This window comes from Carex rostrata, chromosome 9 (assembly GCF_964058835.1).
Source record: "Carex rostrata chromosome 9, lpCarRost1.2, whole genome shotgun sequence".
NCBI lineage: Eukaryota > Viridiplantae > Streptophyta > Magnoliopsida > Poales > Cyperaceae > Carex > Carex rostrata.
This window is the reverse complement of record NC_135926.1, coordinates 10,825,166-10,840,845: the sequence shown is the minus strand read 5'-3', so window position 1 is coordinate 10,840,845 and position 15,680 is coordinate 10,825,166. Positions and strand designations below refer to the sequence as shown.

General features: G+C 33.3%; 2 protein-coding genes across 3 annotated transcripts; one reads left to right on the top strand and one right to left on the bottom strand.

The window, feature by feature from the left end:
* Nucleotides 1-1,095: 1,095 nt before the first annotated feature.
* On the bottom strand, nucleotides 1,096-2,531 carry LOC144559948 (uncharacterized). The gene is made up of 3 exons (XM_078309115.1): nucleotides 2,519-2,531; nucleotides 1,291-1,686; nucleotides 1,096-1,199 (listed from the first exon to the last, which is right to left on the bottom strand). Exons 1-3 carry the CDS (start codon nucleotides 2,529-2,531, stop codon nucleotides 1,096-1,098), a joined length of 513 nt encoding a protein of 170 aa, XP_078165241.1.
* A 697-nt stretch (nucleotides 2,532-3,228) lies between these two features.
* Nucleotides 3,229-12,012, top strand: LOC144559623 (lumazine-binding family protein). Of its 2 annotated transcripts, XM_078308693.1 has the most exons (3): nucleotides 3,229-3,779; nucleotides 6,261-6,600; nucleotides 11,878-12,012. In XM_078308693.1, exons 1-2 carry the CDS (start codon nucleotides 3,318-3,320, stop codon nucleotides 6,594-6,596), a joined length of 798 nt encoding a protein of 265 aa, XP_078164819.1. In that variant the 5' UTR covers nucleotides 3,229-3,317; the 3' UTR covers nucleotides 6,597-6,600; nucleotides 11,878-12,012. The 2 variants fall into 2 exon arrangements, with proteins under 2 accessions (XP_078164819.1, XP_078164818.1); XM_078308692.1 differs by lacking the exon at nucleotides 11,878-12,012 and having other exon boundaries at nucleotides 3,230-3,779; nucleotides 6,261-6,722.
* Nucleotides 12,013-15,680: the final 3,668 nt, after the last annotated feature.

Sequence of the window (15,680 nt, the reverse complement as noted above, 5' to 3'; positions counted from 1 at the left end):
TGCTATTAATATGTGGAATGATTATGTTAGATATAGAAGTAGAGACTCTAATTAATATTTATTATGTTTATTGAAGAATATTTTGCATATTTATTGCAGAATGTTTAATATATTTATTATTATTTGATATGTTTTCAATATTTTTTGTTTGTGTATGTTTTATTGAATCAACCCCTTTGATGCCTCTACTGTCATGAAAATGTCCTCACATGCCCATATGTCAAGAACTGACAAATCAAAGGATATAGATTCTGATTTTGTCAAAATAAAAATAACAGTCATGTAAAGGGTTCCATGCCATACAGTTTAGCCCCAAATTTTGATTGATTTGGATTCTTATGCTACTTTTAATGTATTTTGGAAATTCAGTTTTGCAAAATTCTGAACTGACAGCCCCTCTGTCACACATTGACAAAAATAAAAAATTGGAAATTGGTTAAAGCCAAAATGTGACAAAAAATGTAAAATTTAAATATATGCAATTGAACTTAATTAACGAGCAATTGAAATCCACAAGCTCATTCAAACAATATATGCAAGTTCGATCCTTGTCAAATTTGGCTTACAAAGCACACTCTTAAGTTCATTTGATTACAAAGCACAATATATGCAAGTTCAATCCTTGTCAGATTTGTCAGATTTGGCTTACAAAGCACAATATATGCAAGTTCATTTGATTACAAAGCACACTCTCAAGTTCCAAAATAAACTATAATATCATGACATCTCATCTCATCTCATAATTAGCACCATACTATAATTCATTAGTACAATTGTCTAAGTTCCAAAATATACATCTATGTTTCCAAAATATAACATCCATTTCGTACCACTACACTAAGATGTAGACATTGCCTTTCTTTCCATTTCGTTCCAAAATAAACTATAATATTTAGTCAACTCCTCTATCTTGTATTCCAAGTAATTCTCATGAAATGTAGACATTGCCTTTCTTTTCTTCTTCTGAATTGTCTTATTGATGGAAGAAGCTCCAACCGAGTGAGGAGTGTGAACATTAGGTGTTGCTTGGGTGGAGGGCGTTACTTGAGCTTCAATACCAAAGAAATCATCATCAAACTCAAAATCATTTAAACCTCATGGAGTAGGGATTGTGGGACTAGGGGAATTCATTTCAACTTGATTCTCAGGATTTGCAAAATAATTACTTCCACAACGACGCGAACCATTCGCAATACATCCTGAAAATTAGATATCAAAAACTAAACTACTTAAAACCGAATATGTAATATATAAACAATGAATGTATATGTATTAAAAAAATGCTCATACCAGAATACAAGCTGTGCAAGTCTTCATAGTATGGAAAATGTTTGTTATACCACCTTTTAGCCTCCTTGTCTATTTGCATAATAGGAGCCCATACTTCTTCGGGAGCATCAACCATTTTTCTCGTAGGGTCCCATCCAAAACCGCTTTGATCTCTCAATCGGTTTACAGTTTTGTACTGCTTCTTTAGAGTACGTTCTTGTTCTTTAAGTTGTTTCACCGAGAAATTTGAATCTATAAACTTTGTTTTGAATCTCCGTGCCATGTCATTCCATGCAACTCTACTCCATGCATTTTGTAAGCGTGTACCAGGCCTATTACACTCAACAAGCAATTCAACTAGAAAGGCCTTATGCAACTCATTCCAAGCAGCCCTATTATTGGTTTCATTTTCATTACCTACATATCATATAAGAAAATTACAAAGAAAATATCATACATGTCAGTACTTCAAATTTCCTAAACATATAAGTTACAAATTATTTAAAAGAAAAAGTAACACCAATCTCAAGTAATTCGCTGTAGGAATTAGAATTCAAGTTGATATTTTATAATCATTAATGTATGAGGTGGTACCACTGGTACCGTTGCCACTAATGCAAATGGGATACTCCTGTTACAACCTTCATAAGAAAAATGTGAAGATTTGGAACTCAAAATATTTGGCTATGCATCTAAAAGAAAACTCAAAACAAATGGCCAAAATCAAAGTAATAACATTGGTTGTTACCTTCCTCATCTCCAAAATGGATACATTATAGATTATCAAAGGAGATATGACATAGTTTTTTTTATCATCAATCTAGCAACTTGGACTACTTAGAAAAATACATGCATTGCATATCTTTACATCAGAGATCCATAAATTATAAAAATCAGAAAATACTTGACCATATCAGTGATTAGAAAAATGGAACAATCTCGTACCAGTAAATCCACTAAAAGTACTAGCACAATACTAATAATTTTACTTTTGCTCTTAAATACCAACAATTTTATTGGTGTGTTGGCTCATCGTAAGTGGTATTTTGCTAAAATTATATCTAATTTGACCCAAAAATTACTCAATTTCAGGGGTCCGAATAACACAACCCAAAGTAAGATTTATGCTTTTGGAGAAGCACAACAAAGGCATCAGTAAAGAACAAAGCATAAGATTAACGATAAAAAAAAAATTAGTCTAAATTTAAGAGGAAACCGTGAGATGAACTCATTCCGGCGACAACCATACCTTCTCTAGTCATGGCCGAGAAAACCGGTGGCAATAGTTCCTTCTTTCGCTCGAGTTTTCTGCGCTCCTTTGCACGCGAGTTTCCCGCGCAGATCTCCCGCCAAAGTTGCGATTGAGGAAAGAGAGAGAGGCGAGAGAACTTATTAGCGCAGGAAAAAAAAATTGAGTCTGACTAAATAAAAAAGTTCCTATGAATTTACATGCTCCGGAAAGATTTTGGGAAGATACGGTAGGAATAGATAGGGAGAAAACTAAGCTGCCGAACGGGTTACGGAAATAAAATCAAACCCAACCCAAATCCCATCTGTTTCTGCACATCCGAACAGGCCCTTCAAGGAAATCCTAAATTAGAGTTTTGTGACATTTGAAGTAAATAAGAAGAAAATTGAGAGAACTTGTTTATTACTTGTGAATGAATTCTTGTGATGTATTTATCCATTTTGATCATAAAAATTCAATTGAAATTTAACTCTATTGAAATCATTTGAACTCTTGTCCCTGCTGAGCATTGTAATTCACATCCCCTCAGGTTATCTGAGTGAGTACAAATTGAAACAGATGGTTCAAGATCTTTCTTTTAACTTGGCACGAATCTTAAAGCATACATAATACCACCCCTGCGATATCCCGAATAGGCACCGGCGGAGAGTAAATCCCGTCCGTTTCAATAGTCTTTGAGTCAGAAATAATAGAGTGAATTGAAATCTATTTATCCTTGTTAGAATTTTGTTCTGATCCGACAGTGCTTAGCTCCGACTCCGACTCCGACTCCGGCCGTCTTTGACACCTCTCCAGAGCGATGGCCGCTCTCTTCTCTGCTAACTCTCCGGCTCTCCACAAAACCCCCCTCCGTTTTTCCTCCCCTCTCAAATCCGCGCCTGCCAATTTCTCCTTCCAAAAGCTTCAATTTAAACCCATCCCCCGTTTCTCCAGGCTCGTCACCTCCCTCTTCACGGGCATCGTGGAAGAGATCGGTCACATCGAGCAGGTGGGTCCCATCTCTGACCATGGCGACAGCGGGTTCGAGATGCGGATTGGCGCAGACACTGTTCTAGGTGGGACCGGCTTAGGGGACAGCATTGCGATCAACGGAACCTGTTTGACTGTTACTGAGATTGATTTGGCTGGATCTCGCTTTTCAGTGGGACTCTCGCCGGAGACGCTCAGGAAAACATCTCTCGGTGGTCTCGGGCCTGGTTCGCCTGTCAATTTGGAACGTGCACTCACGCCCGAATCGAGGATGGGAGGCCACTTTGTTCAGGTTTCGATTTTTTTCTACTTAGATTAGATTTATACACACATAGTATGACTATGAAATATGAATTGAGTTCAAAAATGAAATAATTGGCTTAACATGTACAGGTATATTAATATACCACTATTTCTTCAATTATTCTGTGGGGAACGAACGTTACAGATAAATTCATATGTACCATCATAATTTGTTCATTTACATAGTTCCCGTCAACATTTCAAAATTAGTTATTTTACTTTATAAATTCACCTATTTTATCCATTTCTTAATTCAATATTTAACAATAGAGATTAATTATAGTACTTAGTTTTATGCATGTTATGATGTTTTTTGTGTTTTTCTAGAATTGTTGTCTTCTTGTGTTGTGGACATGGTAGGTGTTGTGGACATAGTAGGATGTTTTTTTTTTTTTCTTCGCTTATGTTGTGAACGGTTGTAACGACTTGACATATTTGATTTTGGTACCAATTTTAGGTACTATGTAAAATATGCTATGGTTCTTGATTTCAATGAAATCGGTGGTCAATACCACTATTTTAAAAAAAAAAACAATAGAGATTAATATTAATAAAAAAAAAAAATGAAAGGATGGCTTTGCCCTTATTTCCTATAATGCATCCCACTATCTTCTTCCCCTTCCATACGTCTTTAGATTTTATATGCTTTTAGATATGAGAGTATGCTTAGAAACAATTTTTCTTTAACATTCCATAAGTCCTGCTTTGAAATTATTTTTCCCTAATGTATTCCAAGGCTGTTAGAGAACCTTTCTTCAGGAAGAGTGGTCATTATCGGATCTGCACCTGTTAAGATGATGACTGACGGAGTGCCGTACACATTTAGCAGGATGCTGATTATTTGTACCTCACTGGTTGTATGCAGCCGGGTGGAGTTTTGGTTTGTGTTCTGATGACATTTTAACAGCGCAAAGGGAGGATTGATGCTTCCCTGATTGTCACCGCCGTGTTCTTTTTTTTTTTTAGCAACAAAGCATGGGAAATTTTTCTGTCCCTCATTTATCTCAGCGGCATTCCAATCAACTCAGTAGTTAAAAAAATTATATCATATTGACCTAAGGCCTAGGGCTTTCGAAATCGCCTTTAAAATAATATTATTATAGACCGTTTCTATATTTTATTTTTCCTTACAAAATGATCCTATTTTGAACAGGCTAGCTTTTGTGTCTAGGCCACTGAAACTCCTCTAGGCTGCCTTATGCAAGGAAAATGCAGTGTAAAGGATTCATATGCTTTCTTATGATACTCATGATATTTCACCAATATAGAAAGAAAGAGACCACTTGATCTTGTTGATAGCCATGGTCAGCTGTAATGATAAAAATAATTTTTTTAATTTTATTTTAAGAATATAGGTAAAAAGACGAAAGATATAATTTTACAAACTTAAACTGATTGCGTCGGAGGCTTGATATTCCCCTCTGAATGATCTGGAAAAACTTCATCAGAATATGATAATTTGAAGCAGCACTTGAAGGAACACAATTCGAAAACGTATTGTAGGGGAAGGAGTCTGCCAGACTTATTCGAAATAAGGGCAAAACCGTTTTATAAATTTTTTATCAGTATCAATCTTTATTTTTAAGTGATAAAATTAAGAAATGGGGATATTTATGAAATAAGTGAATTTATATGGGGAAATAACTAATTTTGAAATGTTAATGGCGAAATATGTAAATCAACAAATTATGATGGGCATATATATAAATTTCTCAGTCGATGAATTTTCTCTAGCTGTAGTGCTTTCGTAATGTACATTACTGCATTTGGGAACTTGTGATGAAACAATGGATAGTACTCTCTATTTACTGGCATCTGAATTGCCTTTGGGCTGCTTCTAGCCTTAGAAGTTCTAGCAATAATGTGTGGTTTGTTCCACTATAATTGATTGGTGCTCTGAGCTTCTGAGAGTTCCATTTTGAGTTGAGGTTCCAAATCAACTCCATTTCATTTCTAAAAAATACAAGTAAAAAAACTACAATTTGGCTCTGGAAATGGAGCAAATAACTGGGTGTTTCATTATCATTAAGCTGCCTCAAAATTGGGTGAAGTGCTCATTTTTTAACTTCTGGTCCTACACTACATACAGATTGTATTCTTCTGGTCCAATGGTCCATATCCTTTCTAGCCTACAATTTATACAGCCCTTCAAATATTACTATATTAGTCTCAAATTTCCACTTCAGCTCAGTACTGGTGTGTTTGTGCCTCCTTCCTCTCAAGAAGTATATTAGAAGCCTTGAAATCTTTTGAAGGTCTAATTTGGTTGTCATTTATTGAGAATTTTGCACTATCTATTTAGTTAAATTTTAATTTGCCATGATTATGTTTTATTTATAATTAATCATGTTTTAAAAATCCACCTGTAGTTGGTTCCCTTTTTTTATTTATGTGAACTTTCTATTACTAGACTTCTCAGGTACAATGGACATGAGATAGATTGACTAAATTTGACAACTTACACTTGTAGGGGCATGTCGATGGCACAGGTGAGATTGTAAAATTCTCTCCCGAGGGGGACTCTCTATGGGTCACGATTCGCACGGATCCAGATATTCTTCGTTTGATTGTGCCAAAGGGGTTCATAGCCGTTGACGGGACGAGTTTGACGGTGGTTGGTGTGTATGAAGAAGAGAGCAGCTTTGACTTCATGCTGGTCGCTTACACCCAGCAAAAGATTGTGTTGCCGAGTAAGAAGGTCGGTGATAAGGTCAACCTTGAGGTTGATATTCTTGGGAAGTACGTCGAGAAGTTGCTCAGCGGGAGACTACAGGCTCTTGGTGTGGGGCCAGTGACGTCTTCATGATTGAGTACACTGATGTTTGCTTTTGAACTTATTTTTTTGTGTTATTGTTTGGGTATGTCATTGTAATCCAAGGCTCTGAGCGACAACAACATTTCTCAGTTTTGGACGATTAGACCCCATGTTGTTTGAGAAGTGTGAGATTGGGTTGTAGGAAAAGGTAATAATAATGAGTTTGGCTAGTATAACGTGTCATTTCAACCTATATAACACTAACTCTAAAATCTATCAAATTGATTTCAAACGGTGAATCCAAACCGTTCAAACCGATTTACTTCATTAGTTGTGTGTTTACATACAAAATTTATAACTTTTCGAATTTATTTAGTATTAAGTCAAGCGGTGAAATGTGTGAGTTTTTAAGTTAATTTTAATACATTAATTTTTCAATATTTTTACCGCTTGATTTGATACTAAATTAACTCGAAAATATAAAAAATTTGTATATAAACGCATCATTCATAATGTAAATCGGTTTGAACGGTTTGGATTAGTCATTCAAAGTTAATTTGATAGGTTTTAGAGTTGGTGTTATATAGACTGAAATGACACTGATGTTATATCAAACTCAATAATAATATTATGCAAAAAATTTTACCATCCAACCAGCTATCTGTCAAGAGAAGATCTAAGCCGTCCATTGAATAAATCTGAGCTACATATCAAAAGTATATCTCAGCCATTAACCATTAATTTCTATTTTATGTATCTATTTTATGTTGTCAATTATGTGAAAATCTAAATTCTTTCTTAACCATTAATTTCGATTTTATGTATCTATTTTATTTTGTCAATTATGTAGAAATCTAAATTCAGAAAGAAATGTATCCGTTTCAATACAAAACAGATCTCAACGCCACATATTTTTTCACCTTTTATCTCTCTTGCTATGTGCGAAACGCGCTTTCCTTCTTCCCGATGCAGAGAGGACGTGTTTTCTTTTTTTCTCTTTTCTCTCCTTCCCCATGCGGTCTCCTTCTTTTTCTCCTTTCTCCTTCCCAATGCCACCGACTCTCTCACCAACTATTCTCACCTAGTACGCGACGAAGCAACATCAACAAAGGCTGAAGGTGACGTCCGCGCCGCGCCAGGCGGCTGGTCGTGTCTCCTTTTTCCTTGCTTCTCCCCTCCGCCTCAAAACATTTTACTAACAATAATTTTGTGGATGAAATTTTGCAAGGGCAAATTGAGGTAGATATGAAATGCTATAAGAAGAGGCAATGGATGTAATTTTTATTATTTTTGTTTCATTTTTGGTTTGGTAGCTTCTACCAACATTGTCAAAATAAAAAAATAAAAACAATATTCTATCTTTATTTTAAAGCTCACAAGTGTCAAGTTTAACATTGAAAAGACGGAAGTGGAATTATTGGTAGAAATGCTAGAAGTACAAAAATGTGTCTTTTTTTTTGTGATTTAAAAACTATCTACCTCTTTAGGTATTGGTGAAACTAAATATTTGAAAATTTTCTGTTTGACCTTTTCAGAAAAAAAAATGAGTCTGAAATTATTGGTGCAATTTAATACTTGATTTGATATCATCCTCTCTTTCTTTATATTCCATTTTATGAATTGTTTGTGGATTTGCATTTTTTTTTTGTTAGAAGAGGAATTAGTGCTTAATGCAAAAAAGACTACTTTAAAGGGTTCTCTTTTCCATCTTTTTCTAATAAAATGGCTGAAGATATTATCTTGGATTTCTCAAAGAACTCTGATATGGCTGTCATGATAGTAAGGTTTGTGATTGTATATTTGGTAAATTTGGTCAAGATCTGCAATTGGGGCTTGAGAACTTGCTAGCATGATAGTAAGGTTCTCTGCTGCATGCTTCAAAGCAGCTCTAGGAACTATTTCTGAACTAAAGGTAATATTTTAGTTGGTGTGTGTCTCATATTTTACTGAACTTTTTAATAACACTTAACATTTCCAAAATTTGCAATTATAATTGAATACCATCAACAATTAGTAAGGTTTAGGTCAAACTACACTTTATTAAATTGTACTTAAATCTTCCAATATTAGCTCATCTGTTGAAGTTTAAACCCAATATATCTTTTTTTGAATTATTTTTGCTTCCTTTTGAAATTTGTCATGTTATTTTCTATTGCGCCGGGCCTTATAGTATGGAATTTCATGATATCTCATAACATGGGGTGCAAAAATGATAAATGTTGGATCTATTTGAAATATGAAAATAAATGTCATTCTTTGCAGAAGTACCTTTTATATATGCCTCTCTACAATCATGTATAAGTAGTCAACACATTGATTTACACCTTATGCTTCGAAACATAGTTATAAATTCATCTGATAGGTCCTTATGTCTTCTCTTTATTAATTAACACATGGTTTGAATAAATATTGATCTAGGGCCTGACATGAGAACTGTGCAAAGATTGAAAACACCATAATTGCTTCTAACATCTTCTTCATTTCAGCGATATCAACCATAGGCTTCTAAGGTAATATTTATTCATTATGCCATTCTGTGCTTGTTATGATTCTGTTAAAGTGAAAAAAAAAATGCGGTGTTCTGTACTGGTGCAGTTGTCTTGCACAAAATAGGTTTTTTTTTTTTTTTTTTTGAAATATTGTCTTCAAATATATCATGAAAATGCCCTGAATTTGCACATTTCTAAAATTATAAACAATTTATATCCAGATGACATAGCATAATGTAGGAGCTCTTGTTGTGGTCAAGCCAAGAGATGAATAAGTTGTTCCTGGTATTGATACGCATCTATGGTTCTTAACCAGTATATAGAATGACCTTTATTTTCACCCTTGACTTTTTATGAGTGAGTGTAGAAAGAGGGTAAAATTGTCAATTTAACTTTTAATCTTTATTAATCTGTAAATTTTTAGTGAAAAAAATCAGAAATGACATTAATAATATGAGTCAACGAACCAAAAAATTTATATTTTCAAATGTTTATATTTAAAAGATAACATGAAAATTTTCAACAACCTTTTAAACAGATTCTTCAGTCAAGCAATGCATCTGTCAGTTTAAAACCAGAGCAATTGGCTATAACCTCTATCAGAGAGAGGGTCCTGCCAAATGCACAGTACATGCCTGACAAGGTGATTTTTTTTATATTTTTTATATTTGTTTTTTCATTTGATCAATTGCTGCTAGATAAATTCAAAGTCATCCATTAGGTAGTAAATCAATTCAATGCTGGCTTTTCTCTTCCACTTCGGAGTTTCTATTTTAGGAATTTCTTTTCTGCTATAATTAGTCTTAGATTTCAAGAAGGCTCCTTAGTTTTTTTTTAATCATTTTGAAGAGTTTCGTGATGACTTCATTTTAACCTATAAAATGAACTAAGAAATTGAGAAATGTTTCTCTCTGTGTGGATATCACCTTTACCTTTTATTTCTATATTCCATCGTTATAAGAAAATGTAGTGATAGCACAATATATAAGTACCTAACATTTGTAATTGTAAATTATTCTCATGCAATTAATTGGGACTGTATCTACATGTCAAATTAAAATGTAATATACTGAAGTTAATGGATGTAGGCTTTTATTTTGTAATTGTGTTCTCAGTGTAAAGATGAAAATCTGGAATTAATTGTAAAGCACCATTAATTATGTTTGCGAAATTGTGTGCAGGGTTATGTTTGGTAGTTAATGAAAAATTGTTATCCGGAATTAATATTAGATTTTAGTGTTTCTGGATTGTTATCTGGAAGCAATTTACTGAATTTTGTTCAGGATGTTCAGTGCTTACTAATAAATTGAGGCAATTCTTGATTCTCTCTTTTATCTTTTGTAGATGAGCAAGGTGTAGGGATATCTTCTAGAAACATACTATCTTCGGTTGATCGGGACAGAAAATCTTTGACCTCTACTAGACGAAGCTTGAGCTCTAACGGGTCGAGAACCTATGAACCAGGATCTGGCAAATCCAAGGCATGCAGCAGCTTTGGTAGTTGCCGGCGTGAGAGAGACCGCATCAGGAACTATGAACTCCAGAAAGATAGGCGCTCTTCTCTTCTCTTCTCTTCAATCTACCAAGTGAGTTACCAAGTTAAAGATGTTTATAAAGTGAGTTACCAATCAAAAGTTACTTTATAATCTGAACGAAATTGTCTTCTTTTGGCACATATGAACTATTTTCCCAGGTTGTACATGAGTTCCCTTTTTAATTATTTTACTGGAGGATTAATTGTTGACCTGGCTAGGCCAAATAGAACATTTCCACCATTGCAAAGTGCTAACGGCCTGACAGAGATATGTCATTTGAAGACTTGATAGATAATAATCACTATTGATTTAGTGTTTTGGGGATTTGCTCGATACATGAAGAAATTAATATATTCTTATCTTGGCCAGATGATGCATCTTATAGTTCTGTAAATCACCATTCCATTATCTTTCTTTTTCTTTCTCACTTTGTTGTTCTTCTTTTTTTCCCCTAATTTCAGTTTGTTTGAAAGGAAAGGTAGTACAATTGGCTAGGAAGATATCCTAGAGTTGTTATACTCAAAGATTGAGAGTTCGATTCCCCCTTACGAACCTTGGTAGCTACTACCAAGTTTTCAAAAAAAAAAAAAAAATTTCAGTTTGTTTCTCTAATTTTGCTTCTGCTTATCTATCTAGCCTAACATGTCCAGAGGGCTCACTTTAAGCACGTCTAAAGTTGTTCTTTAATAGATGGATTTAAAAACTTCAACGAGCTGACTGGACGTATACCAGTTAATTTTGGACAGCTATACACTTCAATATTTGTGCGAGACTAGTTCTTCATTGTTATCTTTTGCACTATATCAAATTGTAATCTTTGGAACTCTTAACTCTGGCATATGCCTTCATGACAATTGTCATTATTTATTCTGTTGGTCTCTTACCTGTAATATGTTTATTCATAATGCCAATGTAATAATAGTTTATTTTGGACATTATTTGAATTGAGCATGTCTCATTAATAATTTAAGACAGGCAATTGCACTATGCAAAGTGCATATTTGTCTGTATTATGGATTAATATCTTGTTTCAAAACAATATTTCAAGTCCCGTTGCAACGCACGGGCAATTGACTAGTTTATGTTAAAATGTTCAGAAAAAGGTATAAATATATGTAACAATTTTTTTTTTTTGAAGCCTAAACTAAGCCAAATTCCGAGGATGATTAGGAAATTGTGCATGCAAAAATTTGATGTTGCATGGACAGTGAAGGAATAATGAAATGAAATAATATCACATCTTGTTTTGCTTATTCTGAAGGATAAAATTTCACAATTCTTTTCCATTTTCTTTTGGAATTGCAGAAGTTGGAAGTAACAAGAAGCTACGAATAAATGCAGAGGCGCCACATAAAAATTTTGAGCTCAATATTTGACTGCTCCATGAGTGTTTGGATTTTGTACGCACATTCATGAACGTGGTAATGATGTAGCATTTTTCTCATTCCTTTTTCTCTTATTTTTATCGATGCGTTAGTTAAATTTTTTTTCCGTTTTTCTGATGATAACATACAAATACATAATCAGTTACTATCGATTAAAAGATTCTAGAAACCAACAATTGTTTGAACATGCAAAAACATAGGGATGAAAAATGTCTTTTTTAAAAAAAAATTTGTCAGTGGCTGACAAGGGATGAAAAATGTCCTTTGTAATGAAAAAAAAAGAACGAAGCTTTCTTATTGTTGTCTTGTCCAGTATTTAATCAACATAACATGTTACCCAATTTTAGAGTTTTAGTTCATTGATTTGGTTTATTTGGTTTTTATCAGCAAAACCTGAACTGGAACCAAAAAAACTAGAAAAAATGACAGTTTTTCAATGGAATTGAATAAATATCAATTAACAAAATAATGTATAGATAAAAAAAAATCGGTTCAACTAAATCCAAAATGATAAATTCATAAATGTAATCAAGATATCCCTTCAAAAATAATATTTTTGTGTCACTATTTTCAGAATTGTACCAACACAGTTTCTCTATAGCGAATTGCATTGTGTGACTTTTCTGAAAGAAAATATCGCATTGTATCGCTTTTCAGACAAAACGATTATAACGATTGTAGCATTATTAGTGACGATTGTAACGATTGCACGAAACACGTAAAATAAAGACACAATATAACACGTGACCAAAACTACAATGTTTTAGTTACAATATGGCACGATTTACTTACGGTATAAAAAAAATTCCAGGATTATCTTCTTTTAGCGTTACTGGACTATTACTTAGATATGAAAATTCTTCTTTTTGAGCAATTTCCGGACTATTTCTATGTTAGGAAGAAGTTCCATACAAAAAATGGGTGAAACAAATATGAAATTAATTGGTAACTATGAATTCGAATTTTTTTTGCCTACCTCTGCATTCGAATTTTTTGCCACGTTTAATCTCGTTTAACTATTTTTTTCATAATTTAAGTTAGTTTATTTAAGATTCACCACTCAATCAAGATCTAACGGTTCTAATTACATGTGACCACGTGTCATGCTGTGACCAAATCTTTTGCGTGACGTGCCTTGTTGTGCCAAATTTTTGAAAGATGGTCATGTCATGTGAATGGTCACGGCACGTAACCGGCATACGTGTCGTGATGGAGCCGTGATATATCCAGTCGTGCTGTTACTTTTTTAAATCCTATTCACTACTCCGCTTCGATTCGTCAGGAGAAAAAAATTGTACTATTATCAATATTTTGTGCCTACCCTGATCAAAATCATAAATCTGCCCTGCATGTTATTGACACGCGTATTGTGTCGTTCCATGACAGAGCTGGGTATTGTGCCGTTCCGTGACAGAGCTGACTCTGTCGTGCCATTTTTCTCACTCTACCTATAGGAGGGATACAGATTCAGAAATGAGTTTGGCTAATATAACATTAGTGTCATTTTAGCCTATATAACACCAACTCTAAAATCTATCAAATCGACTTCGAACGATTAATCCAAATCGTTCAAACCGATTTACATTATGAGTGATGCGTTTATATACAATTTTTTTTATATTTTCAAGTTATTTTAGTATCAAATAAAGCGGTAAAAATATTGAAAAATGAATGTATTAAAATTAACTTAAAAACTCACACATTTGACCGCTTGACTTAATACTAAATAAATTTGAAAAGTTGTAAATTTTGCATGTAAACACACAACTAATGAAGTAGATTGGTTTGAACGGTTTGGATTCACCGTTTAAAGTCGATTTGATAGGTTTTAGAGTTAGTGTTATATATGTTGAAATGACATTAATGTTATACTGGCCAAACTCTTCGGAAATAGTTGTATCCCAATCGAACAAAAGAAAATATTGCTGTGTCTTGGTGGGGAGCCGTATCATTCCAGGTACTGAGATGCAAGTGTTAAATTTGAACGGTTATTTTTATTTGACACGAATCTTAAAGCTATATATAAGTCGGATTGAATTTGACCCGGCTCTATTAGCTTTATATTTCTTTCATATTTGTACTCAACACGTGTGTATCCTTATTTGTGGGGACAAGTGGTGGAACAAAACACATTAAATCTGACCAGATATTCGGGCTTTCGGGCCCTGTTACTAATTTGTTAAACCTTATTATAATTTTACATCATGCCACACATATGCCATGCCCCACATGGCCACATATACTCGATAAGCAGTCTTTTTGTTAAAATTACTCTTATATACTATTTTAATATTTTTTTATTATCTAGCCTGAAGAGAAGAGTACATATTTCCGGCCGGGCATTTCGGGCACCCGATAGCTGACCATCTTGATCCTTGTTCAATTTTATTCGTACTTCTTTACCAAAAGGAACTTTACGCTTGGCATCTTGATCTATTTTCTTAGGTCATTAATAGTAGGTCAAATTTTGTATTGAACTTTTCGGCAACAAAACCTATGATTGAACCAAAAAGTACCTCAAAACAAAGATTAATTGGATAATTTTTTACGTATAGCATTAAGTTAATTATGAATTGAAAATGCAATCATTCAACTTAGATGAATCTAATTAAAAACCTATACAACATCTGACTAAATTGACTGTTAACCTTAGCGCCAAGACCAACTCATTTATATTTGTTAAACAATAAATTTAAACTACTGAAACCGATCTACTTAATTAACAAGTGATGCATTAATATTAGTGGTACAAACAGATTGGGTATTATCAGACCGAAAATTAGGTATGGATATCCGAATATCCATGCGGGTACAGATATCCGAATATTTGTGCGGATACAGATACGGATATGATTCTGAATTTTAATTATCTGTATCCAAATAATATATATACACATACCATATAGTTTATCATAAATTATGAAAATATTATGTATATATCTACGGATATCATATATCTGATCTGTATCCGTGTGTATCCGTCTAATATCCGATCCCGATCCATATCCGAAAATTGAAAACATATATAGATATTATCTTACCACTATCTGATACATATCTGATCCATTTGCACTCCCAATTGATATGCAAAAGTTATAAATTTTCAAATTTATAAAGTATAGACTCAAGTGGTCAAAATTGAGAAAAAAAAATTAATGTAATAAAATTAACTTACAAATCTTCTATTTTGACAAGGTTATGAAGCAGTGAGGTACACACTCTGTTTCTCATTTATAGAACCACAAATCTTCCCTTATTATGAATAGAGTATATGCATTGAAAAATTAGAATTATGAACCATGTATTACTTATTTACATTTGTTATGGACACTTAACACAACTAAAAGTTTCAACTGAGCGCATAAATAAGAGGGAAAAAAAAACAGATTTTGATCACAAAAGTCTTTTTTTTAAAAAAAAAAAAATTGGTAGTTTTTTATCACAAAAGTCAGTCTTTAAATCTTTTTTTAGTTTTTGATCACACCATAGTACACATTTGAACTATTATTGATGTATTTTTCATATTTTGATACAAAATCACAGTTGAATAGAAGTCAATAACTCATCATTAATTAACAATCATCAATTAACAAATCATATTTTTTGTAAGATACAAAATCATCAATTAACTCAAAATTAATTAACAAGTCAATAACTCATCATATTCTAATAAGATACAAAATCGTTGAACAGAACAGTTTCCATATTTACATAAAAGAAGGAAAA